Raw genomic sequence first — 26,584 nt, 5'->3', positions numbered from 1 at the left:
TGCATCCATCAGTCCACTGACACAGACCTGCTGTCCATCTTCCTCCATCTGCTTCACGTTTGTAGCTGAGCTTTCAGCTCCCACTCTTTAATTCCCTTCCAAACCCCTCCATATCTCTACCTATTTCCTTACCTATAAAAGTCCTATCCTGTACCCCTCTATGAAGCATCACAGCGTTTTCTACACTACGGTAGCTCTTTAATGTCCCACTACATTATGGAAATGAAAACTGGATTAAAACAGACCAAAACACCCATTTAAATTTATAAGATAGAATCGATACCTGGCCTGGGGGGCTGGGGGGTTGGGCGTTGTGGGGGGGTGGTGGAGGAATTTCATAGCTTCAGCCAAATTTCTAAATTCAGTAGCTGGAATATCTGATTACAGCTTTGATCTCATAATTTATAATGTCAACCAAACACCTTGATTTGCTTACTGCCTTATACTTAGTCAGGTATTCATTAAATGCAGAATAATGTAGGGAAAATAATATTTAAAGTGGCAGTTATTATGAAAATATCAACATTCCTCAGTCAGTAGAAACTAAAGGTTTCTTTCTCACAGAGCATTGTGTGTACTCTATGCTGGAAGAAAGGAGTAATGGTAACTATTAAGGGACAGGAACTGCAGAGACTGAGAACCTGTGACATTGTGACTTAATCAGTTCTGTTTGTGAGCCTCATGTTTAAGATACAATCCTGTTTGGGGAATCTTTTAACTTTTCGATATTTTTTAAACAAGTCATATTATTGGATTCTAATCAGCACTGTAAAATCGAACACCAGAAAGCCTCACAATTTTCTTACAATATAAATTTCATCCAGAAGTGATAATCGTTAAGGCTTTTGGGTTGATGGTAAAGTATGATTATCACCAATTTAAATGCATATCAGAGTATATTGATGCATGCAGTAAATAAAGGAGGCATTCTCAATTCATTAGCCAATAAAGATCTAATCAAGGAGTTCAGATTATTGGCTGGATTTTATGGGGGTGTGGGTACTGGTGGGCATGTTGCTCGCACTCCCCCATTCCAAAAGTCGGTAGCAAACCAACCAATTTAAAAATATGCCACCCCACAGTGATAATATGCTGCCAGCAGCCTAAACAAGCAGAGAGTGGGACTTTTGCCCCCTCAAGGGCAGGAAGTCCCACGCTCAAGAGCTGCCGGCCAATCAGATTGCCTGGGCAGCTCCAGCAGTCCCAGCACCGTCAGAACGCAGTAGTGGGCACTACTGGGACTGCAAGCAGGCCCACAAAGAAGATCGATGGCATCTGGACCCAAGTCCTGGGCTTTTTGGGTGGGGAGGGATCGAGCACCTTAGGGAGAGGGGCGAGGGAGGTGGGGGTGAGTGGATTTTGGAGGCCAGATGGGGAGGGATCATCTGTGGAGCGGGGGAGACTGTGCCCCCAATGCATGCAGGACGCCACCCAAAGACTATACCCTCTTTCCTTCCCACTTTTTCACACCAGATGGTGAAAAAATGCCCTCCTCACTCATGCCTGCCTGCCAATGCCAACCGCATTATGGCTTGGGCAGTGTAATATTCAGGTCAATTGGGTTGTTAACAAGCTCAATTGCCCATTAATGATTTTTTAAAAAAATGGTGTGCAGGTTGCCAATTTCGGCTGTCATATTATGGGAAGCCGATGTGTTTAATGTCGGGTTCATGACCCTGATGCAATGACACCGGATTTTACGCAGGCGCGAGATAGAGCAGTCCAAATCTGCAAACGTAAAATCCAGCCATGTGTTTCTTATCTAAACGCAAAATGGGTTTATTGGCTTAAATTCAGCATCTGCATATGATGTTGAGTTTTCATTGCAAACATTTTCTTGCTCTAGTTTGCCGTTAACATTTAAAGACACTATACAGAAGCTGGAAAAACATTGGATCATTAAACTGATGTAGAACCTGTGGATTTCTTGTACCTTTTAATTACAAGAGCATTTGCTACCTTGTGCATTGCAAAAGATATTTAAGTGAGCTGATTGTGCAGTTTGATACTGAATTTCAGCACTGTAGTAGGGAAGTAAAATCTTCATTTAACCGTGTAATTGAATGTCCCAGGAGCTTTGACTGAAGATTAAAGAAACTATAATTTGCGCATTTTATGCTTTTGAGCAACTTTGAATACTGCCTCATCCCAGATGCAAAAATGGTTTATTTTGGTACAGAAATTTTACTGTTATCCATTAACGATTAATGGCCCTCAGCAGACATCCTGTTCTCTTTAGTGCTGTCTTCCAAAGGATTTGCTTATTCTTTTCCTTGGGCTTATTGGATTATTTTAATTTTTACCATGTCAACAATAAAGAGGCTAGTGCATAAGCAAACCAGGATGAACACAAGGAAGCAATGATTATGCCTCCAAAGGAGAGGGAGGGGAACCTGGGGCAGAATCTTATGTATCGTGGGTGGGCGGGCACCCGACCTGAACGGATGTGAAATAGCGTGAGACATCGTCGGGCGAGTGTCCCAACGTCATCCTGCACACGAGCAACCTTCAGATCGGCGGACGCGTGCAGCAGGTGGAGGCACGCCCGCCAACAATTAAGCGGGCAAGTAGGAGGCAATTGAAAGCGATTTTTCGTGGCCTGTCTGCTTTTACGGTTGGCAGACGGGCCATTCTCCCCAGGCGGCCTTCACATTTTTGCGCAAACCTCGATCCCGGGGCGGGATGAAACCTCCGTGGGAAAGTAAGAAGAGATATCTGGAGACGGGTATTTTTTTCGATGAGGTATGCTTTCAGGTTCTGCATGGACGTATTTTGCAGCAGCCTTGCTGTTCGGTGTTTCTTCTGTGGGGGTCCACAGGCACCCCGAGGCAGCTGTCGGCCTTCAGGGAGCTCACCGGAAGTGCTCACCAGCACCTGTGGTGACATCAGCACCCCCCCCCCCCCCCCCCTCCCCACAATGGCCATGCTGATTCTTTCTTGGCCCGCGTTTCATGCTGGCCGGCTGTTAATTGGGCAGCCAGGAGGCCAATTGTGGTTGGGAGCCCTTTTTCCTGTCCGCTCCCAGGTCCGCCAATCGCGTGTGCCTGATGAGTGAAAAATTCGGGCCCTGGTGTCCTTAACGCAGTCTTGCTCACATGTGACTCCACTCCCAACATGGCTTGTGCTCAACTGCCCTTTGAAGTAACCTGGCAAGTTACTCCGTTCTTTAACAAATTGTATCCACGTGTTCCTGGTCCACAAACTATCGCACACCTGTCAACCTGATTGAAAAGTTCAGATCTTGATCAAAACCAACAGATTCCAAAGACAATGGGCCAGATTTTTAAGGTGGTGGGCAGGACCCAGATGTGGAAGTCCCGCCCCCATTCCCGACAGATCAAATTTCTTGCCAGCAGGGATAAGGGGACAGGGTGTGATTCACACGGGAGGGAAACCAGTATTCAGCAGGGTCATTTCAACTCAGTGCTGCATTCAAACAGACTCATTTTGGTTGTTAAAAGGTCTTATCCCACAGTGTGTTAGTCACAAATTTATGGCGTAGATGTAAATGCTCTTAAAGGGTGGAAAAGGTCTATTTAACTGTCTTGGTCTCGAGTTTTTAAATCTCCTGCTCTTTAAACTGTAAAAAGAATTGGCTGCAGCTATCTATGATTGTTAAAAAAAACCTCTGCTGGACTGCTTTTATTGACAGACCAGCTGGTGTAGCATCTGTTCAAGCAGTTTCAGTGCAGTTTTTATTGACATTTCCGTAATGGCTATTCATAATGAATCTATTCTCTGATTTAAAGGTCAACAGGTCCAACTCTAACCTGCACCTGGTGCAACAATCTCGCAATTCAGGGTACTTTTTATTGAGGCAGGTCCAGCAAGTTGGGAAATTTGGAGCTACCTTCCTCGACTGCCAAGATCCGGCCCAATTTGTTTTCCCTTAGTCAACACAGGAAAATGGGTGAAAATGTTTTTAATCATTCATGGGATGTGGGCCTCACTGGCAAAGCCAGCATTTAATACACATCCCTAATTTCCCCTGGGAAGATGGTAGTGAGCTACCTCCTTGAACCACTGCAGTCCATGTGGTGTAGGTACACCCTTGGTGCTGTTAGTGAGGGAGTTCCAGTATTTTGATCCAGCCACAGTGAAGGAATGGTGATATAGTACCAAGCCAGGATGGTGAGTGGCTTGGAGGGAAACTTCAGATGCATGCGTCTGCTGCCATTGTGCTTCTAGGCAGTAGAGGTTTTGGGTTTGGAAGCTGCTGTCAAAGGAGCACTGGTGAGTTGCTGCAGTGAATCTTGTAGATGGTACACACGGCTGTCACTGTGGTTTGGGGAGTGAATATTTAAGGTGGTGGATGAAATGCCAGTCAAGTGGGCTGCTTTGTCCTGAACGCTATCGACCTTCTTGAGTGTTGTTGCAGCTGCACTCATCCAGGCAAGTGGAGAGTATTCCATCACACTCCTGACTTGTGCCTTGTAGATGATGGACAGGCTTTGGGGAACAGGAGATGAGTTACTCACCTCAGAATTCCCAGTCTCTAACCTGCTCTTGAAGCCACAGTATTTATATGGCTAGTCAGTTCAGTTTCTGGTCAATGGTAACCCCCAGGATGTTGATAGTGGGGGATTCAGTGATAGTAATGCCATTGAATGTCACGAGGAGATGGTTCGATTCTAATTTGTTGCCTGGCACTTGTGTGGTGTGAAATTGCCACTTATCAGCCCAAGCCTGAATATTGTCCATGTCTCATTGCACGTAGGCACAGACTGCTTCGGTATCTGAGGAGTCACAAATGATGCTGAACGTTGTGCAATCATCAGCAAACATCCCCACTCACAAAATAAAAACAGAATTACCTGGAAAAACTCAGCAGGTCTGGCAGCATCGGCGGAGAAGAAAAGAGTTGACGTTTCGAGTCCTCATGACCCTTCGACAGAACTTGAGTTCGAATCCAAGAAAGAGTTGAAATATAAGCTGGTTTAAGGTGTGTGTGTGGGGGGCGGAGAGATAGAGAGAGAGAGAGAGGTGGGGGGGTGGGGTGTGGTTGTAGGGATAAACAAGCAGTGATAGAAGCAGATCATCAAAAGATGTCAACGACAATAGTACAATAGAACATATAGGTGTTAAAGTTAAAGTTGGTGATATTATCTAAACGAATGTGCTAATTAAGAATGGATGGTAGGGCACTCAAGGTATAGTTCTAGTGGGGTTTTTTTTATATAATGGAAATAGGTGGGAAAAGAAAAATCTTTATAATTTATTGGAAAAAAAAGGAAAGGGGAAGCAGAAAGGGGGTGGGGATGGGGGAGGGAGCTCACGACCTAAAGTTGTTGAATTCAATATTCAGTCCGGAAGGCTGTAAAGTCCCTAGTCGGAAGATGAGGTGTTGTTCCTCCAGTTTACGTTGGGCTTCACTGGAACAATGCAGCAAGCCAAGGACAGACATGTGGGCAAGAGAGCAGGGTGGAGTGTTAAAATGGCAAGCGACAGGGAGGTTTGGGTCATTCTTGCGGACAGACCGCAGGTGTTCTGCAAAGCGGTCGCCCAGTTTACGTTTGGTCTCTCCAATGTAGAGGAGACCACATTGGGAGCAACGAATGCAATAGACTAAGTTGGGGGAAATGCAAGTGAAATGCTGCTTCACTTGAAAGGAGTGTTTGGGTCCTTGGACGGTGAGGAGAGAGGAAGTGAAGGGGCAGGTGTTGCATCTTTTGCGTGGGCATGGGGTGGTGCCATAGGAGGGGGTTGAGGAGTAGGGGGTGATGGAGGAGTGGACCAGGGTGTCCCGGAGGGAGCGATCCCTATGGAATGCCGATAAGGGGGGTGAAGGGAAGATGTGTTTGGTGGTGGCATCATGCTGGAGTTGGCGGAAATGGCGGAGGATGATCCTTTGAATGCGGAGGCTGGTGGGGTGATAAGTGAGGACAAGGGGGACCCTATCATGTTTCTGGGAGGGAGGAGAAGGCGTGAGGGCGGATGCGCAGGAGATGGGCCAGACACGGTTGAGGGCCCTGTCAACGACCGTGGGTGGAAAACCTCGGTTAAGGAAGAAGGAGGACATGTCAGAGGAACTGTTTTTGAATGTAGCATCATCGGAACAGATGCGACGGAGGCGAAGGAACTGAGAGAATGGGATGGAGTCCTTACAGGAAGCGGGGTGTGAGGAGCTGTAGTCGAGATAGCTGTGGGAGTCGGTGGGTTTGTAATGGATATTGGTGGACAGTCTATCACCAGAGATTGAGACAGAGAGGTCAAGGAAGGGAAGGGAAATGTCAGAGATGGACCACGTGAAAATGATGGAGGGGTGGAGATTGGAAGCAAAATTAATAAATTTTTCCAAGTCCCGACGAGAGCATGAAGCGGCACCGAAGTAATCATCGATGTACCGGAGAAAGAGTTGTGGAAGGGGGCCGGAGTAGGACTGGAACAAGGAATGTTCCACATACCCCATAAAGAGACAGGCATAGCTGGGGTCCATGCGGGTACCCATAGCCACACCTTTTATTTGGAGGAAGTGAGAGGAGTTGAAGGAGAAATTGTTCAGTGTGAGAACAAGTTCAGCCAGACGGAGGAGAGTAGTGGTGGATGGGGATTGTTCGGGCCTCTGTTCGAGGAAGAAGCTAAAGGCCCTCAGACCATCCTGGTGGGGGATGGAGGTGTAGAGGGATTGGACATCCATGGTGAAGAGGAAGCGGTTGGGGCCAGGGAACTGGAAATTGTTGATGTGACGTAAGGTGTCAGAGGAATCACGGATGTAGGTGGGAAGGGACTGGACAAGGGGAGAGAGGAGGGAGTCAAGATAACGAGAAATGAGTTCTGTGGGGCAGGAGCAAGCTGAGACGATCGGTCTACCGGGGCAGTTCTGTTTGTGGATTTTGGGTAGGAGATAGAAGCGGGCCGTCCGAGGTTGGGCGGCTATCAGGTTGGAAGCTGTGGGGGGGAGATCCCCAGAGGAGATGAGGTCAGTGACAGTCCTGGAAACAATGGCTCGATGTTCAGTGGTGGGGTCATGGTCCAGGGAGAGGTAGGAGGAAGTGTCTGCGAGTTGACGCTCAGCCTCCGTGAGGTAGAGGTCAGTGCGCCAGACAACAACAGCACCACCCTTGTCAGCGGGTTTGATGACAATGTCAGGGTTGGACCTGAGAGAATGGAGTGCAGTAAGTTCAGAGAGAGACAGGTTAGAATGGGTGAGAGGAGCAGAGAAATTGAGACGACTAATGTCGCGCCGACAGTTCTCAATGAAAAGATCGAGAGAAGGTAAGAATCCAGAGGGAGGGGTCCAGGTGGAGGGAGAATATTGGAGATGGGTAAAAGGATCCGTTGAACTGGGAGAGGACTCCTGCCCAAAGAAGTGAGCATGGAGACGAAGACGGCGGAAGAAGAGTTCAGTATCATGCCGAGCCCGAAATTCATTGAGGTGAGGGCGTAAGGGTATGAAACTAAGTCCTTTGCTGAGCACTGAACGTTCAGCATTGGAGAGGGGAAGGTCAGGGGGTATAGTGAATACACGGCTGGGGTTGGGATTGGAAGATGGGGTGGGGACGGAGGGACGGGCAGGGGTGGAGGGTCCTAGATGGGTGTTGGTGTCGCTGAGTTGTTGGAGCTTGCGTTCCTTAGCACTTGAGAGAAAGAGAAAAAGTTTCTTGTTGAGGAGTCGGATGAGCCGAAGGATAAAATGAAACTGGGGGCACGCGCAGCTTTGAAAAAGGGTACGGCGGTGCTGCTGGAGGGAGAGGTCGAGTGTGTTCATATGGCGGCGCATGGCACTAAGTGTGGATTTCAGAATGTGACGGGAACAGCAGTCCGAGAAACGTTTTATGTCCCGGAGATACCTGTAATCCTGGGTGGGTTCGAGACATGAGGGGTGGAATTTCAGTTGAAATCCACGTGGGGTAAGTCGGAGACGGAGACAGTCACTGAGCCACTTCTGACCTCATGTTGGAGGGAAGGTCATTGTTGAGGCAGCTGAAAATGGTTGGGCCTAAGACACTATTTGCCAATATCCAATTTTGTATTTCTGAAAGAAAACAGCTTTAAGCAATTGTGCTGTGATCTTATAGATAAAGCATTATATGTCCCCAGCTATCTGTTGAGTAATTTAATACAGGAGAGTAAATCCTAATGTCACCATCAAGTACTGTGTTGATTTCTGGCAATTATTTGTCAATTAAACTGGTTCACAAGACAAGTTCTAAACATGTTGGAAAGTGAACAAAGTTAACTCCTGACTAAGCTGAGCATTCCATCGCTGATGGCAAATAACTGCTGTCCTTTCAGTTTCGTAAATGCCAATCATAACACATAATGTAGGCCTTTTGTACTTACAATCACGCTCATGTAATAAACTATCACCTATTCCAGACTTATACTGAAATGACAGTTTATAATTTCAAATCATTTTATTTCAGACCTGTTGACCGTGAAGGAGTACCATTCCTTACTTCAGCTTATTTGTCAAGACCTTCCAATGGATCTTGCCCAGAAAGCAGCAAGGTAAATAGCCTTTTTCTCCTACCTAGCAAACTTGACTGATATTGCATCTCTGAGCCAGGGAGGTATATAGTCCAGTACTGATTTAATAGAGCGAAGAGGTGGTGGAAAATTTTACTTTTGTCACAATATTTTGCTCTTTCAGGCACATGCTGATGATTATGCCATGCTCAGTAGTTTTGCAGTTTGTTCAGCTAATATAATTGTTTTGTTTTCCCAAGACTTGATTTAACTTGTACAAGTGGAATTTGACCTGTACATTAAAGACTATCTTGTCAGCAACAAAATGCTGTTTCGTACATGTAATTTGTTGTGGAACAATCAAATGTCATGTTTAGTTCACATGTAGAAAGAAAGAGTGGCAAATGAGCTTATAGTTGTCAATGTACAATTTGCACAGCTATACTTTATTTCAGTAATACATATTAATGCATGTCTTAGATTTTTTTAAGGCTGAGGCAGAAGACTTATCATTTCCATGTGAATATTTTCAAGAGGACAGGTGTAAATATTGTATACTTAATATTTGTTTTATTGACTGTGTGTTAATCATTCATTGGAATGATTTTTTTAATATTGGGGAGAGCTAGAAAGCTGCTTTAATAAAGTAACACTCGCCCCAGAAAGCAATAGAGCACAGACAGTTCCCCATATGATGAGTACAGGATATTGCCTTAACGCAATGTTCAATCAAAGACAACAGAAGAAAACAAAGGATAAATTACCCTGTGCTGCTTTTGGACATCTTGATGAAGATAATTGGAGGTCTGAGAACAGTCCAACCATCTTCAGCTGCTTCATCATTGACTTGCCCTTCAAAATAAGACACAAGGTAAACTTTCTGAAATACCACTCCCGGTGGGTAGCCTCACCCACTGGCAGAACATTTGGAAATTGGAGCATGCGCTACATACTATCTCTCAACCATTTTAAATATTTATAAGAAGAAATGTGCTTGGAGCATGCTCAAACTTCCAAAGTTTAGTTGGAGGAAATTTCAGCTCATCCAGTGCAGTACATCGGATAAGTAGTCTGACCGTTTAGAGACCTTGGAAGGGTGAGGAGAGGTGGCGATGAAGTAGAGCCGGGGCGGGGGGTGGGGGGGTGGGGTTTCAGTGTATGTGTGGAAACTGGCGCTGTGTTTTCTAATGTCGCATGTAGTTCAGAAATAGGAGGGGGACAAGGATTGATCCCTGGGGCACACCAGAGGTAACAGTGTGGAAGAGGCAAGAGAAGCCATTTCAGCTGATTTACTGTCCATAGCTCTGCAGAAATGAATGGAACCAGGCAGGGGCAGTCCCATCCAGCTGGACGGGGGTGGTGGGGGGGGTGGTGGGGTGGAGAAGTTCAATTAATATCTTAATTTGACCTCCACTATATTTTCTTTGTTCTGATAGTTATTGCTTCTTTTAATTTGTACCTAAAAAAGCTAAATTTACCAAACATTTCTGTTTATTGTTGAACCCTGGGCTGGCCTGGATTAATGTTTTCAGATCTTCGTTGACTGGCTTAGACATGATGGGCCAAATGGCCTCCTTCTGTGCTGTAAATGTCTATGAGAATATGGTTCAGTGACATGTCTTTCGCAGTAATCATAATTCACAACTAAGGCTAATTATTATGCTGTTTTCAAAGCTAAAACAAATAGACTCTTCAATTACAAAATGGTTTTAGAGTGTTGGATGGCAGCCTTTTCTGACAGCCTACAGGCAGTTGTATCCCAGCATTTGGTACTGGAAATACAAACCATATCATTATGGTTTTAAAATTACATTGACAAATATTTTCCGCCAATATAATGCCTAATGACAAAATTAAAAAGTATACTAAGATGGATTATTCTATCCAGCCATAAAGTGCAGCTTTGAGTCAATTGGATAAGCATATTCTTCAGACAGACACCTGGAATGAGGTATTTATCAATAATCTAAACGTAAATTTGCCTTTCTGGGGACAGTGCAGGAACCTCCACAGTTCAGATTTCAGAGTCAGATAAAGCTCTTGGGGCGAAAGGGATCAAAGGACATGGGGAGAAAGCGGGAGCAGAGCATTGAGTTGGATGATCTGCTATGAGCATAATGAATGGCAGAGCAGACTCGAAGGGCCGAATGCTCCTATTTTCCATGTCTCTATGATCCACAATTGTGTGTGTGTTTGTTTCTTTTTATATTTACCTATTCCATGGTATGTATTTTTTTAAAATATCCTCGTTCCTTAGTTTTCCCACCATTTTGATTGTCCTCACTTCAACTCACAATTTTCAGAATATTGCTTTGTCCAGAAGGCCTATTAAGGCCATTAACAAGGTAATTAACTTGAAATTTAGGCTGCCCGTCCAACCTAACGGAAAAGGCCAAGCGGCCTTTACATATTTTAGGAAACCTCATCCACCAGCGGGATAAGGGTTCCTAAAGCTAATACTGATTATATAAAAGCTTAATTTTCAAAATAAAAACATGCCCCATTGTCACATGAGAGGACATCTTTCTTTAAATTTTTCATGTCTTTGTTTATTTTTTTAAAAGCGCTTCAATCTTCCTGAGGCAGCTCCATGCCTCGGGGAGGTTGAAATACCCTTTTGCACACATGCGCTATAAGCCGGGCTCTCCCTCTTCCCCCAGCCCGCACCGATAGCGGCTCAGCGCCGCTGCTCACGATCCACACTGGGCGGGCCTTAACTGGCCCCCCCGCATGAACTTGCAGTGTGGAGCCAATCGCGGGCAGCGGTCAGCTCCGCTCCCGCCAAGCCTGCCCGACCAACGTAAAATCCTGGCCCTGAAGTCGAGATGTGACATTAGATTCCAGAGGGGGCAAAGCTGTGCTGCAGTTCGTTTACACCTCACTTGATATGCTGCTGGGGTCAATGAGCAGGCAGAGAAAGATATTCTGCCCCAGCAGCTGGAGAAACAAACCTTCTGTTGACCCCAAGAAGTCATGGCAGGAGGTGAGTATGAGTAACTTGATGTTGCAGGGCACTGGGATGATGCATTCTTCTATGGATAGTGTGGCCGGCTCTGTGGAGCATCAGATGCTGCATCAAATAAGTCCATGCACACCTTGACCAGGGCCATGCAAACTCTGAGTGACAACCTTAAATAGGATATCACATAGCTCTGCCTTGGCCTTACAATGCTGCACTGATCTGCACCAAAGTGCTTTCATTCAAAGTGGTAGCAGTGAAATGCAACTGGGCCAGGAGAGGGATAATTGCAGTAGAAGTTCCACTTAAAGTGGTTTCACTTCCCACCCGTCGGTCTGCACTCCGTTTCGCCCTCCAGCCAACTCCCCCCTCCTCACACAGCCAGTAGCCAACATGCTGCCTTGTCTCCCAGTGACTGAATGTGCCTCTGCACTTTTCCAGCCACCAGAATCAGGTGACCACCTGGCCTAGCAGGCAGCAAGTCTCCTTCTAGGAAACTGCAGATGTCCGCCACCACTTGACGCAGCAACTTAAACCTTGTGAAACACATGTCAAGGAAAGCCAGCCTCTGCTGGGGGACAGTGCCTTGTGTGAGCTGGCCACCTCTGCTCCTGCAGTCAAGCGAGAGGTTTATCAAGAGCAGGCTGCTGCTGCTACTGGTTCTGGTGCTGGTCATATTGTTCCTCATATAAGGTTCAATCTAAGGCAGCGCCCATTCTTCTGTGATTTAGAAAACCTCAAACATGTAGAAAATATACCCTCAGCAGAAGTACTTCACTGTCTATGAGTGTGGTGGAAGTGGAGATGATGAACAATTTCAAAAGGAAATTGGATGGGCACATGAGTGAAATAATCTTGTAGGGTTCCAGGGATAGAGCAGTGGTGTGGAACTGATTGGATTGCTCTACAGAGCTGACATGGACTCGATGGGCCGAATGGCCTCCTTCTGTCCTTTATTGACTCTATAACAGTGAACAAACCCTTTCCCAACAGTAGGTAAGAAAGTAGCTGTGAAAAATGAGTATTTATTGCAGTATTCCCATGACTTTGATTCAGTTGCCATTCTGTTCTTGCCCTGCTTTTTCTGTTGAGTTTCAGGAAGCCCAGGTAACCCGTGAGTGCACCATTAAATTTCAAAGTGAGTTGTAACACCACTCCAATTGATTGCTCAGCAGATACTAATAGGTAACTTGTCCCTCCTGAAGCGGGTACATGCAATTAGCCAAGAACGCTTGAGTTAAACGTGGAAGTTGATGGGTTGGAACTGGCTTCCTGACAGACTCACATTTTTTGCCAGTGTTAACCCCTCTGCACCCCCCCCCCCCCCCCGCCTCCAAAACCACTCCCAGTCAAACTCGTGCGCTCCTATAAATTTCCTCAGCCCATCCACAATCTCCAGCTATCAGTACAAGGAAAATATTTCTCAATAAATCTATTCCAAATAATTTACTGCGCTTTTCTCTTCAAAGTGAATTTAATTTCTTAAGGAAGGCGATTTAGTAACCTGAGGTAGATTAGCTGTAACATGCTGTGACACCAGCAGTTACTGTAGCACCTGGCCTGTGGGTTCTGTACACGTTTGTACCTGAGTTGGCATTGAATTCAGTGAACCATCACAGCACATTAGTCAGCAAGCGACTTAAAATTCATGGCCAAACGGCTGCATTTGAAGCATTTATTTTCTGCTAAATTAAAAGTTACTCGGCCATTCTCCTTGTAATATCGTAAGCCGATTGCTGTTGGTGAATCTATGTTTTAATTTTTTTTTAATCCTAGCTTTACTTCAAAACAACTCCAAGAATTTCTGTAGCTGAGCATTGCTTCAAGGTGTGAAAATCTTTCAGTTTGATCAGGTTGAGCGATGTGTTAGCCCTTACTGGCTCAGTGGGTAGCATGCTTACCTCTGAACCACAAAAATCAAGGCTGACGCTCTAGTGCAGTACTGAGGGGGTGCTGCACTGTTAGCAGTACCATCTTTTGGAGGAGATATTAAACCAAGGCCTCATCTGCCTGCTCAGGTGGATATAAAAAATCCCAGAGCACTATTTTGAAGAAGAGCAGGGGAGCTATCCCCGGTGTTCTGGCCAATATTTATCCCTCAATCAACATCACTGAAAAAAAGATCACCTGGCATTTATCACATTGCTGTTTGTAGGAGTTTGCTGTGTGCAAATTGACTGCTGTGTTTCCTACATTACAACAGTGACTTCACTTCAAAAAAGTACTTCATTGGCTGTAAAGTGCTTTGAGATGTCCAATATTCATGAGAAGTGCTATATAAATGCATTTTTTTCTCTTTGATAAGGGGAGAGATTTTCAGCCTAGGCAGAAAGAAGCTGGCCTTTCTAAGAAGAATTGTGTGCATATTTACAAAACAATTTGCGTAGCCAAAAATAGGTGGATTTCATGCATTTTTTACTCGGTGTCAATTTCTAAGGCTGTTGTTGAGCATATACATCCATTACATTGGTGCGCACAAGGCTGAAGCCTTCCTGGTAGAATTTTTCTGATAGGGAGTGGGAGATGGAGAAGGCTGAAAGATTCCTGTGCTAAATGGGACCAGTTTGACCACAGGGAAACTGCATAGGGAGTGTGGAACTGTACTTTGTTCCCTAGCCACCAACTCCATACATCTCCTTGGTCACCATCTGAAACTGAACCAGCCGGTTCATGTTTTTCACCCAGACAACCTTGGCATCCTATTTAACCCTGAGATGGGCTATCAACTATACACCCAGTCCATCCCCAGACCCCCATTACTTCCATTTCCATAAAATTGGCCCTGTCTCAGCGTATCTGCAGACATTTTGAGCCATTTTTGTTTCTATGACTTTCCCAGACATTTATCTCTGTTAGTCGATGCTATGGATTACCACTTCTTTCTGATAGGCTTCAGGAAACGCCAGAAGAATATGATGTAATTCCCTGATGTAAAGTTAAAGAAGTTATTGCGAAGGTGGTATATTTCTTCAAAAAATATTTATTAAGCTAATGAATATAATAAAAGGATAGAGCCCATATCTCTAGATAAATATACTCATTTTGTGTCACCCTGTATTTCCTGATTTACAATTAGAGAACCTAACATCTGTTTGAGATGGCCTTTACAAAACTGGGCTGCACAGCAAAATGTGGCCTACCTCCACCCTAATTAATAGTCTGTAAAGAACTGCTGGAGGCCGCCACCAACCAGGGAAGATTTTAAAATCCCTTATCTGAATGTGGAGCCAAAAGGTGCAGGAGCTTTCCCTGTGGATCCAGCCTACGACCAAGGCTGGCTCCCAATTGGCCCACACCCAATCAACTCCCCATCCACTGATTACTCCTTCCTTCTTCCAACTACCCACTTCCTCCTCTCGATTGTTCCCAGTTGAGGACTATAGCTGGCAAAGCAACAACCCAAATTTGAAATCCTCTTTGGCAGTGAGCAGCCAGCAGATGCTTGCAATCTTGCCCGTCTCATAAAAGTGAGGGCTGAGGCTCAGTGTTGGGTGGGCCTTGGGTCTACCCATTTCACAGCAATGACTGTTCTCTGCATCCAGTTCGTGCCACGCAAATCAAATCCTTGGCCAATATTCTCACAAACTAGGGGCTCATGGTGTAGTGGGAAGGGAGTTCATGATAGAAAAATCCTGCAGATGTCATGGAAGAAGCAGGCTTAAAAGGTATTTTCCTTGCCCGAGTTTTCTTAGGTTCTTTTTACAAATATCCTTTCAGTTGCAAGAGACATAACAGCGAGGTCATCAAAGCACCTGTTTTTTTGTGGATTACTGCTGCACAATCTGTTGCCAGATCACATCATGTTTATACTCTAAGATGACTCAGTCACTGTCAAATGATATTGATGCTTCACTAACCTCATGTCCCTGTTCAAAATATCTGCGAGTCCCTCTATGTGTATCATGTATTAATTAAGGACTGAAATAGCCTGCTGTGGGAACTGCATACTCTTAACCAAGTCTGATCTTGGTCATATCACGGAAATGCTTTGAGACCAGTTACATCCTGCGCTAGTGGTTTGAAGAAAGCGTTTTTTAAAGATAAGTTTTAAACTCTTGGGAGCAGACAGAACTATTTGATTTTATTTGTAGCCCGGGCTGCTTCCCACTAGCACAGCTCTCGCTGATAAAATAAATACAGAAAATGCTCGAAAAACTCAGCAAGTCTCGAAACATCTTTGGAGAGAGAAAGAGAGCTAACATTTCAGATCTGTGATCTTTTATCAGAACTGGGAAATGTTAGAAATGTAATAGGCTCCCACCGATAATGGACGCTACCAGTGTCCTAGATGACCACATGTGCAGGAAGTGCTGCCGACTGCAGAAACTTGAGCTCCAGGTTTCAGAGCTCGGACAGCGGCTAGAGTCACTGTGGCGCCTCCACGCAGCTGAGAGCTAACGTGGATAGCACGTTCAGAGAGGTGGGTCACACCGCAGCTTAAGGGCCCGGAGACAGAGAGGGAATAGGTGACCACCAGACAGCCCAAGAGAAGTAAGCAGGTAGTGCAGGAGTCCCCTGGGGCCCCGCTCACAAATCGGTTTGCCATTTTGGAAGCTGGTGAGGGCGCTGGTTCCTCAGAGGAGTGCAGCCAGAGCCAGGTTTGCGGCACCGTGAGTGGCTCGGCTGTACAGGAGGGGACAAAGAAGAAAAGAAGAGCTATAGTGATAGGGGATTCATTGGTTAGGGGAGCAGATAGGGGTTTCTGTGGCTGTAAATGTGCCTCCAGGGTGGTATGCTGCCCCTCTGGTGCCAGGTTCGAGCAGTTGCAGGACATTCTTCTGGGGAAGGCTGATCGGCCAGAGGTCGTGGTCCACATTGGGACCAATGACTTAGGTAGGAAGGGGGATGTGGCCCTGCAATCAGAATTTATGGAGCTAGCTAGAGAATTAGCAAACAGAACCTCTAATGTAATAATCTTCGGATTACTCCCAGTGCTCACCTGCCAGTGAGTACAGAAATAGGTGGATAAGACAAATGAATGCGAGGCTGGAAAGATGGTGCAGGAGAGAGAGCTTTAGATTCCTGGAACATTGGAACTGGCTCTGGGGGAGATGGCACCTGAACACAGCTGGGACTGAGTTCCTTGAGGGGCATTTTGCTAGTGTTCTTGGGAGGCAGGGGTATGGAACGAAGAAAGAATATTAGAGAGGAATACTAAGATGCACAAAATACTGGGAGGGACATATAGCACTAGTATAGAGAATAGTAAGATAAAAGGTAAAGTCAGGGTAAGGGATAAAGTAACAAAATCTAAATCAGGGTTACTATGTAGGTATGTGAATGCACGGAGTATAGTAAATAAGATTAGGGAGTTACAGGTGTAGATTGCTGTGTGTAAATATGATGTTGCGGCGATAACAGAGACCTGACTCAAGGAAGGGCAGAACTGGGTGTTAAATATTCCCTGGTACAAGGTGTTCAGAAGAGATAGGAAAGGAAGGAAAGGAGGAGTGGTGGCGGTATTGGTTAAGAAGAGCATTGCAGTGCTGGAGAAAAAGGATGTTCCAGAGGGTTCAAGGACAGAATCAACTTGACCAGAGCTAAGGAACAAAAAGGCTGCAATTACATTGCTCGGTGTAATCTATAGACTGCCAAATAGTGAGAAGGACATAGAAGAACAAATCTGCAGGGAAATTACAGAGAGATGCAGGCATTATAGAGTAGTTATAATGGGGGACTTTGATTACCCCCCGATTGTAGACTGGGACAGTGGTAGTGTAAAGGGTGGAGAGGAGCAAAAATTCCTAGATTGTGTTCAGGAGAATTTTCTATAGCCGTAGTTTTTTTATTCATTCCACGCGTAAGGGCTTCGTTGGTCGGGCCAGCGTTTATTGCCCATCCCTAGTTGCCCTCAGAACGTGATGGTGAGCAGCCTTCTTGAACTGCTGCAGTCCATGTGGTGTAGGTACACCCACAGTGCTGTTAGGACAGGAGTTCCAGGACTTTGACCCAGCAACAGTGAAGGTTTGGTGATATATATCCAAGTCAGGATGGTGAGTAACTTGGAGGGGAATTTCCAGGCGGTGGTGTTCCCATCTGTCTGCTGCCCTTGTCCTTCTAGGTGGTAGTGGTCGTGGGTTTGGGAGGTGCTGTCTATGGAGCCTTGGTGAATTCCTGCAGTGCATCTTGTAAAATGGTACACACTGCTGCTACTGTGTGTCGGTGGTGAAGGGAGTGAATGTTTGTTGATGCAGTGCCAATCAAGCGGACTGCTTTGTCCTGGACGGTGTCCAGCTTCTTCAGTGTTGTAGAATGTATCCAATCCAACTGTTGGACCTGGTTCTTAGAAATTAGGTGGGCCAACTAGATCAAGTGTCAGTAGGGGAACATTTAGGAGAAAGTGATCATTGTATTGTATGTTTTAGGATGATGATAGAAAATGACGATAGGCAACCCAGAGTAAAAATAATTAACTGGACAAGAGGGGGCAAGAACGGAGCTGGGCCAGATAGACCGGAACAAAAGGTCGGCAGGAAAAACTGTAGCTGAACAATGGGCTACCTTCAGAAAAGAAATGATTCATGCACAGTCAAGATATATTCCATTGAAAGGGAAAGGTAGGATAAACAAATCCCGAACTCCCTGGGTGAAAAAGGAGATTGAAATTAAGATAAGGAACGTGCGCTTATGACAGGTGTCAAGTAGAAAATACAATTGAGAACCACGAGGAGTACAGAATGTTCAGAGGGCAGGTGAAAAAGCATATCAGAGAAGCGAAGAGGGATTATGAGAAAAGACTGGCAGCCAACATAAAGGGGAATCCCAAAGTCTTCTATAGGCATATAAATAGTAAAAGGCTGGTAAAAAGAGGAATAGGGCCGATTAATGACCTAAAAAGTAATATACACATGGATGAAGGGGCCATGGGTGAGGTATTAAATGAATACTTTGCATCCGTCTTTACCAAGGAGGTAGATGCTGCCCAGGCCATGGTGACAGACAAGGAAACTCTGTCACTAGAAAGGTTCAAAATTGATAAGGAAGAATTGTTGAATAGACTGTCGGTATTTAAAGTTGACAAGGCACCGGGACTGGATGAGATGCATCCAAGGATATTGAAGGAAGTGAGAGTAGAAATTACAGGAGAACTGGCCAGAATCCCTCAGTCTTTCCTAGATTCATGGGTGGTGCCAGAGGACTGGGGAATTGCAAACATTACTCCTTTGTTCAAAAAAGGTTGTAAGGATAAGCCCAGCAATTACAGACCAGTCAGTTTAACTTCAGTGGTGGGCAAAATTCTAAAAACAATTATTCAGGATAGAATTAGTGGTCATGTGGAAAAATATGGGTTGATAAGGAAGAGCCAGCATGGATTTCTAAAGAGGAAATTGTGTTTAACTATCCTGTTTGAGTATTTTGAAGAGGCAACAGAAAAGGTCGATGGGGGTAATGCTGTTGATGTGGTGTACATGGACTTTGAAAAGGCATTTGACACAGTGCCACACAACTGACTTGTGAGAAAAGTTATTGCTCATGGAGTAAAAGAGACAGTAGCGACATCGATACAAAATTGGCTAAAAAATAGGAAGCAGAGAATAACGGTCAATGGATATTTTTCAGGCTGGAGGGAGATTTGTAGTGTAGCTCCCCAGGGGTTGGTATTGGGATCCTTGCTTTTCCTGATATGTATTAATGATCTAGATTTTGCTGTGCAGGGAACAATTTCAAAGTTGGTGGATGATACGAAGCTTGGGAATGTTGTGAACTGTGAGGAGGACAGTGTGGAACTTCAAAAGGACATAGACAAGTTGGTGGAGTGGGCAAATCTGTGGCAGATGAAGTTCCATGAGGAGAAGTATGAGGTGACGCATTTTGATAGGAAGAACATGGACAGATAATATAAGATAAGGGGTGAAATTTTGAAGAGGGTGTAGGAGCAGAAAGACTTGGGTGTATGTGTGCATAGATCGTTGACAGTAGCAGGACAGGTGGAGAGAGCAGTTTATAAAGCATATAGTATCCTGGGCTTTATTAATAGGGGCATAAAGTACAAGAGCAGGGAGGTTATGCTGAATTTATATAAGACACTTGTTAGACCTCAGCTGGAATATTGTGTACTGTTTTGGGCACCACATTACAGGAAGGATGTGAATACATTGGAGAGAGTGCAGAAGAGGATTACAAGAGTGGTTCCAGGAATGAGAAACTTCAGCAATAAGGATAGATTGGAGAGGTTGGCAGTGTTCTCCTTGGAGTGAAGGCAGCCAAGAGGAGATTTGATAGAGATGTTCAAAATCATGAGGGGGCTGGACAGAGTAGGTAGGGAGAAGCTGTTCCCACTCATAAAAGGATCAAGAACGAGAGGGCACTGATCTAAAGTGATTTGCAAAAGAAGCAAGTGTGATGTGAGAAAAATCTTTTTCTCACAATAAGTGGTTTGGGTCTGGAATGCACTGCCTGGAAGTGTGATGGAGGCAGGTTCATTCGAGGCATTCAAGAGGACATTAGATGATATTTGAATAGGAACAATATGCAGGGGTACGAGGAAAAGGCAGGGCAAAGGCTCTAGGTCATAATGCTCATTTGGAAAGCTGATGCAGACATGATGGGCCGAATGGCCACCTTCTGTGCCATTAAGATTCTGTGGGTTCTGTGATGATCTGCCCCTCAAACAGCTTCTGGATTCAGTTCCTGGCCATAACTGGATTCGAACCTTGACTTTGGGTTGTTATGTTACCAGCTTCACCCCACCACATGACCCCTGTCATTACCCTTGGGATTCTTCCCAAGTCATCACTTCTCCCTTCTCTGTGTATGATCAAGACATGCTAGTTCCTGCCATGTACTTGAATTTCTTCTGTGCCAATTTGCATGTGGCTTCAATTTGAGACATTCATGATCTCCATTTTCCCTTCCCCTTGGCCTTGTATTGACCCTTCTCCTCTGTCTTCACACTTTTCTCATTCATCATTCCACCTTTCATTTCCTCTCTTTTAGGTACTTAGCCCCCCCCCCCCCACTCCCCGACAACCCCTACCCCATCCATCACTGCTCCTTTACCATCCTACTCTCCTGCCATCTTAATTTCCCTTTGGGTAAGCTCACAACCACGTCAGTATTGATAGTGGGTTTGACACCATTGGAACAATTTGCGAGATGCCCAAAATCAGCTTCATGCCAATGTGAACTTTCAGCAGGATCTTCTGATGCTACCCCGCCAAGGCAGATTGGGAAACCCGCTGGAGGCTGGCACGAAGCCAATTTTCACACCGCTAATGAGATGCAAATGAAGGCCCGACCGGAATCGCCCCCCTCAGGTCGGACTCTCCATTGCGCCAATGGGAAAACACGCCGGTCCCGAACACGTCTAGACAAGCGTGATATGCGGAAGTCGGGATTTACCTTTAGGGCCTTGCTCAGATCGCATCTAAGGAGAAGGACAGGTGTGGTAGGAAGGACACCTGAGGAGAAGATGATGCTGGAGCTCTGCAGCCACTGGGCCCTGGAGGAGCATGTGCATCGCAAAGTGGGCGGACGGACCCTCAAGCATACGGCTCTGCAGCGAAGCAGCTCTCGGACGTGGGGAGATCTCCATGCAGCAGCTTCGACTTCGCTGAGGCTTCGGATCTTCATGGACCTCGCCATGGGCTGATAAGGATGCAGCAAAGGCGGAGGGGAGAAGCCGTAGATGTGAGTGGGAGAGAAAGGTCTTGGGGGGTGGTGTGAAGATGGTTGGGGTGGGGGTGAAGGCATCAGCGGGGTGAAGATGGGAGTTGGGGGGTTGGGGGCGACGAAGGTGTTTAGGGAGTGAAGCTGGATGGTGGGGGAGAGAGTATGGAGGAGGGAGATGTATGGGGGGAAAATGGTGCAAGTGGGGAGGTAGGTGTAAGGGGGGAGGAAGGTGTAAGGGAGGGAGTTCGCAGGGGGGAAAGTGCATGGGGTCACGGGGGAGCACAGGGGAGGAGGGAGTTTGGAGGGGGAGGAGGGAGTACGGGGTGAGAAGGGAGTTCAGAGGGGGCAGGGTGTATGGGAGGAGTAGGGAGTATGGGGGGAGGAAGGAGTGAGAGTGGAGGAAGGTGTGGGGAGGGGGTGGAATATCCAGGTGAGGATGCAAGAGACGGGCTTGTGGAGTCAATGCCTGCCTCCTTGGGGGTGAACTTAGGGCGGACGGGTAGGAAAGAATGGTTAGAGTAACAGGGGACAGAGGGAGCCGGTAGGTTGGGAGGGTGAGGCCGCGTCTGTAGAGGTAGAAGGGGCGGCGAGGGTGGTTGGTGGGGACACAGAGGCAAACATGGACCCTGGGGGTGGGAAGGAGGAGGTCGGGGAGTTTAATGTGGACAGGGGTGATATTCGCTGGAAGGTAGGGAATATGCATGTTCGCCTAGATATCTTGGAATGAGAAGGGTTTGGGCTGGAAAGTGATGGTGGGGAGGTCAATGGTTATGCCCGGGGTGGGGGGGGTCTGTTGTTATGGGAGGAAGGACATGGGTGACTGGGGGAGGGGAAATGGTTGGGGAGCTAATCAGAAATATGACTACTTGTGATAGCGGAAGTGAGCAGAGCCTTGTGTTGGATGAGCACAGGTGCTACATGGGAGTTGATCAGTGGCTGGGCGGAGATGCAGGTTGGTTCAGATGGACAACTGAAAGTGAACCCCAGCAGGCAGCATTGAAAATGTTCGGGATACTGAGATGATTGTGATGGATGAAGGCTCCACGTGCATGAGAGGGTGTTTGCACAAGGCTCCGAAAGGCCCTACCACAGACACTTCTCCCTCCAGATTCACTCGTGGTGCGGCTAAATGCAACTGAACTGCTGGTGTTGTGATGGGGGATTGGGGGTGCTGTGGGGGGGGTGGTGGTGGAGGTCTCCCAAAACTTATATAATGACGCTGAAAGACAACAGTAGACATTATTTAGTGAGAGTGAATATATTTTCAGCTAATATAGTGACAGTGTTCACCTGTGAAACCACTTGAGATCAAGATTTCTTGATTTTAGGACCTACCACTTCTTCTAGGTGCTGCCCTGACATCCTCCGCAGGGGTGGAGGCAGCTTGTGGAGTTGTTGGTCCAGTTGCCTTTGATGACCTTAGTGGCTGTCCTCTGGAGACCCGAGGTCTGGAGGGCCTGGTTTACTTCAGCAGTTGTCCTGTGGGCTGGCTGCTCCATCTGCAGTGACAGGGAGGATGTTGAAGGGGTCACAGGCAAAGGGGATTCAGAGGGAGCGGACAACCTCTGAGAGTCCTGAGTGGACAGCCCAGGAACATCCAGCAGCCACTCCTCCTCCCTTTGGGTGCCCGAAGGCTCTGGCCTGACACCTTGAGGGGAAGGGGCACCTGGAGGGAGGTCGAAGTGCACTGTTTCCTTCCCTCTCGGGTTGCTACTGCTTGACCTCACCCTTGGCAACGGCGATGAAGTGCACCTCTGGCAGAAACTAGGCATTCTGCTGGACAAAGGTCTCCATGACGTCTGCCATCCTCCCCCTGGAGACCTCCATACACGCACATATGGGCACCACTTCATCAGCGAGCAGGCAGACGCACTCCTCCAACTCATGTGTCACTCTGTTGAAGGCTTCCAACCAGCTCTGCGTGATGTTCCCCGCCTCTTGCTGACTGTCCAGGAAGAGTTGGAAGGCCAAATCCGGAGATTGTCATCTGACATGGGCCTTACAGATGCTTCTTCCCCAGCAGTCCTCGAGAGCTGGGGAGCTCGGCTGAAGCTGCCTCCTCCTGCTGTGGACATTTGTTCATGTGGTAACCACCAGATTTTGAGACCCTTCCTAAACCAGCACTAATGCCCACCAATGCGTTCCAGAGCTGGTGGAGGATGCAAGTGACTGCTGTGATGTCTCTGCAGGTGTGGAGCTCTCCTCTTCTGCTCCCTCCTGGCTCACCTCTGGGCTGGGGCTGAGGCTGAGGCCTGATAGGGAGTCCTCCTCCTCAGGCCTTGGTCTCTTCCTGTAAGTGAGATAGAAGAGTGTAAGTGACATAATCAGCTGCCTCCAACATGGAGGCACATTTGACCCTCAGGTTTGCATTGAATGGATGAGTCGTTACTAGGTGGATGCCCAAAGCTGAGCACTCCATCGCCAATGGCTCTGCCCTGCTCCACTCCCAGGAGCTCAGGTGCCTTTTCCTCGAATTCCATCAGATATCTGAAAAATAGTTGCCCCCATCACCCCTCCCCCTTCCCACCTTCTCATGTTCTCCGCGATTGTGGTGGAGCTTCTCCTGCTCAAAGAAGAGAACATGTTTGAGAGGAGTTGCACGTTGCACGGATTGGTGCAGTGAGAATTGGTTCATTTATCATCCCTCCCCTCGGTGGTATGTCATCACTGGAGTGAAATGGGCAGAAGGGTTGTGGACCAACTCCCTCCAGAGCGCTGAGCAAATCCATATGCAAGGGGAAGACTCAGGCAGGCGTGTGATTTGAGAAGGTTGCTGGTTCCTTCTGCGCCAATGCCAGTCCCCCCATGCAGTGTTCCAAGTCTGCTGAAAGGGTGAGGGAGGCACAGTGAGCACTCCACCGCAGCGTGGATGCACTGAAGAGCGACTGTGAGGCAGGACATGCTGGTGCCATTGGGCCATTCTTTCATGGGATGTGGTTGTCGCTGGCCAGGTCAACATTTGTTCCCCATCCTAATTGCCCTTGAGCTGATTGGCTTGATAGGCCATTTCAGAGGGCAGTTAAGAGTCAACCATATTTCTGTGGGTCTGGAGTTACATGTAGGCCAGACCAGGCAAAGATGGCAGATTTCCTTCCCTAAAGGGCACTAGTGAACCAGATGGGTGTTTATGACAATCAATTCGTGACTGCCATTACTGAGACTAGCTTTATATTCCAGAATTATTAATTGAATGTTAACCCCACCAACTGCCATGGTGGGATCTGAACCCATGCCCCCAAAGCATTAGCCTAGACTTCTGAGTTACTAGTCTAGTGACATTACCACTACACCACCATCTCCCCCTTATAATCCAATAAGTGATCAGTTCAGAATTTAGCATTGAATCCTAATCTTCCTCAAGTAGGAACCTTGTCTATTACAAACCTTTATCTTTAAAACTAAAATTGTGAGAGAAATTACAGCTGTTAGGACATATATACTTTCATCTTTAACCTGCTCAGAAATTTGGAAGAATTGTGATACTCTACAAAACTGCCTGTGAAACACAGTGGTACATTTAACCAATATTGGTTTATTTATTTGTTAACATGGATTTCCTGAATTAGTACGTTGTCAGCCTGTAAGTTTTTAAATTGGGCTGCAGTTTGCAATTGTTTCATTCGTACACTAATATCTTTCACATTCCAAAACGATGTTTGGCCTTATGGAATTTTTCATGGAACTGCAACTTATTTCATCATTTATTTAGCAAATAAAGTGCAGAACATTCTGTTTCCCATTCCTTCCCTCAGGGAGTCATACTTGAACAAGTCCTCACTTTACTACCAATAAGGAGTAAACAGAATATAGCGAATCCAATTTCATATATTCAATTCTACTTATATAAATGGACTCACCGTATCCCTACTCCTCTGGCTCAGATCAGCTAATGATAGGAAAACATAACAGAGTTCCCCTTAAGGCAGCTTATTATTCTTTATCACACTATTAACACTTTGGATTACTATGATCATTCTGTGAGAAGCTCAGGCATTTTGAGAAATCATCTGTTTGATCGAGAAGGGATTTTTGCGTGTAGTTATATGATCGGCAGGATTTTTCAGGTGGCGGGGTTTCCTACCCTGCTACCTGAAGATCAAACATTCAGTGGGGCATTAATTGGCTAAGGGCAAGACCTCCGCCCCTATCTGGGGAGGAAGCCCCACCTTACAGAGCTGCTGGCCAATCGGATTGGCAGCAGCTCCGTAGCCCTAGAAGCTCCAGGTTCAAGCAGTGGCTACTGGGTTTACAACCAGTCTCTGAATGGAGGCTGGACTGAAGGTAAGCCTGGTGTATTGGTGGGGCCTGGCTGGCAGGCCCCAGCGAGGTGAGTAAGGGGATTGGGGAGGGGGCCGGGGAGGTGGGGGGAGGGCTAAAGGTGGGGGTATGACTTGGGTGGTTGCCTCCGATGGGCATGAGGTGTCCCCAAAGGAGTTTCTCTCTCCCCCACCTTGCCCAACACCAACCCATGTAGCTAAAGTAACCCGTGTGGCACGGACGTTTCCATGCTGCAGCTGAAATAGCGACTGCGGCGAGCTGAGGCACTTCAGTGGCCATTAATTGGCCTGTTAATCTCAATAGACCCAAGAGCGGGTGGGCCACCCAGTGCCTCTACCATTCCCCATTGGGACAGGTTGGGGTCGGGCAGGGAGACAGTGGGCAGGCCACACGCTGCATTTTACCAGCCTTCAAACCTACCGGCGGGGGACTGTAAAATTCTGCCCCATGTTTCTGTTAAGTTAATTTCAGCCCACAGGGCTTAACTCCCAGCAAAACAAGTTATTTAAGATATGAATTTGACACAACGACTGGAGACCCATATGAAACAAAATTGTGTACGCTGACGATACCATATTAGTTTGAGACAGCGGGAAAGGTTGTTGGCACATTTCAGAGAGGTTTCAAACAGGCAATGAAATTACTTTGTGGGTTGGGTGTCTTCCCACCCAAGTTGGCTGCTTGATTGGCAGCTTCAGTGAGTTCATCCGCAACCCAGCCAATGGCTGAATCAGAGGTTTGGCAGCTTCGGCGGAGAAGAAAAGAGTTGACGTTTCGAGTCCTCATGACCCTTCAACAGAACTAGAGTTCTGTTGAAGGGTCATGAGGACTCGAAACGTCAACTCTTTTCTTCTCTGCCGATGCTGCCAGACCTGCTGAGTTTTTCCAGGTAATCCTGTTTTTGTTTTGCGTTTCCAGCATCCGCAGTTTTTTTTGTTTTTATCGCTGAATCAGAGGTGATGCTTTCAGTTTCCTCTCTTCCAGCAGGTGAAAAATGACAGCCTGCGGAAAAACAGAGAATTCTTTCTTTCTGAAGTTGCTTCTGCCTCAATTCAGTGATATAAAATCAAGACTACCCTATATCAAGAGCAATATTTACCTAATTAATTTTTGATATTACAGGCAGCAACATGAAAAGGAATAATCTTGCTCTGGAAACGATATTCTGTTAATTATGGATTTCATGTTAAGTAAATGAACATGCTAGTTTACAGTTAACCTTGCGCCAGTACGCTGTTCATCGGACAACCTTACAGAAGGCAGGAGAAACACACACACATACACAGACATGACTCAGGTGAGAGCACAGCACCCATTTATTTGGTA

The 26,584-nt window shown here is 46.5% G+C and overlaps 1 protein-coding gene across 2 annotated transcripts in view; it reads left to right on the top strand.

Annotated features, from left to right (window-relative positions):
* The window catches only part of c10h11orf49 (chromosome 10 C11orf49 homolog), a 318,360-nt gene that overhangs the window by 199,491 nt on the left and 92,285 nt on the right, over positions 1–26,584 (top strand). For both annotated transcript variants that reach the window (XM_041197973.1, XM_041197972.1), the window contains one exon: positions 8,367–8,451. In XM_041197973.1, the coding sequence (XP_041053907.1) occupies positions 8,367–8,451 (85 nt within the window). The remainder of the gene's footprint in view (positions 1–8,366; positions 8,452–26,584) is intronic.

This window comes from Carcharodon carcharias, chromosome 10 (assembly GCF_017639515.1).
Source record: "Carcharodon carcharias isolate sCarCar2 chromosome 10, sCarCar2.pri, whole genome shotgun sequence".
In the NCBI taxonomy this organism is placed as follows: domain Eukaryota; kingdom Metazoa; phylum Chordata; class Chondrichthyes; order Lamniformes; family Lamnidae; genus Carcharodon; species Carcharodon carcharias.
Note: the sequence above shows the minus strand (reverse complement) of the source record. Positions and strands in the feature narration are given on the sequence as shown.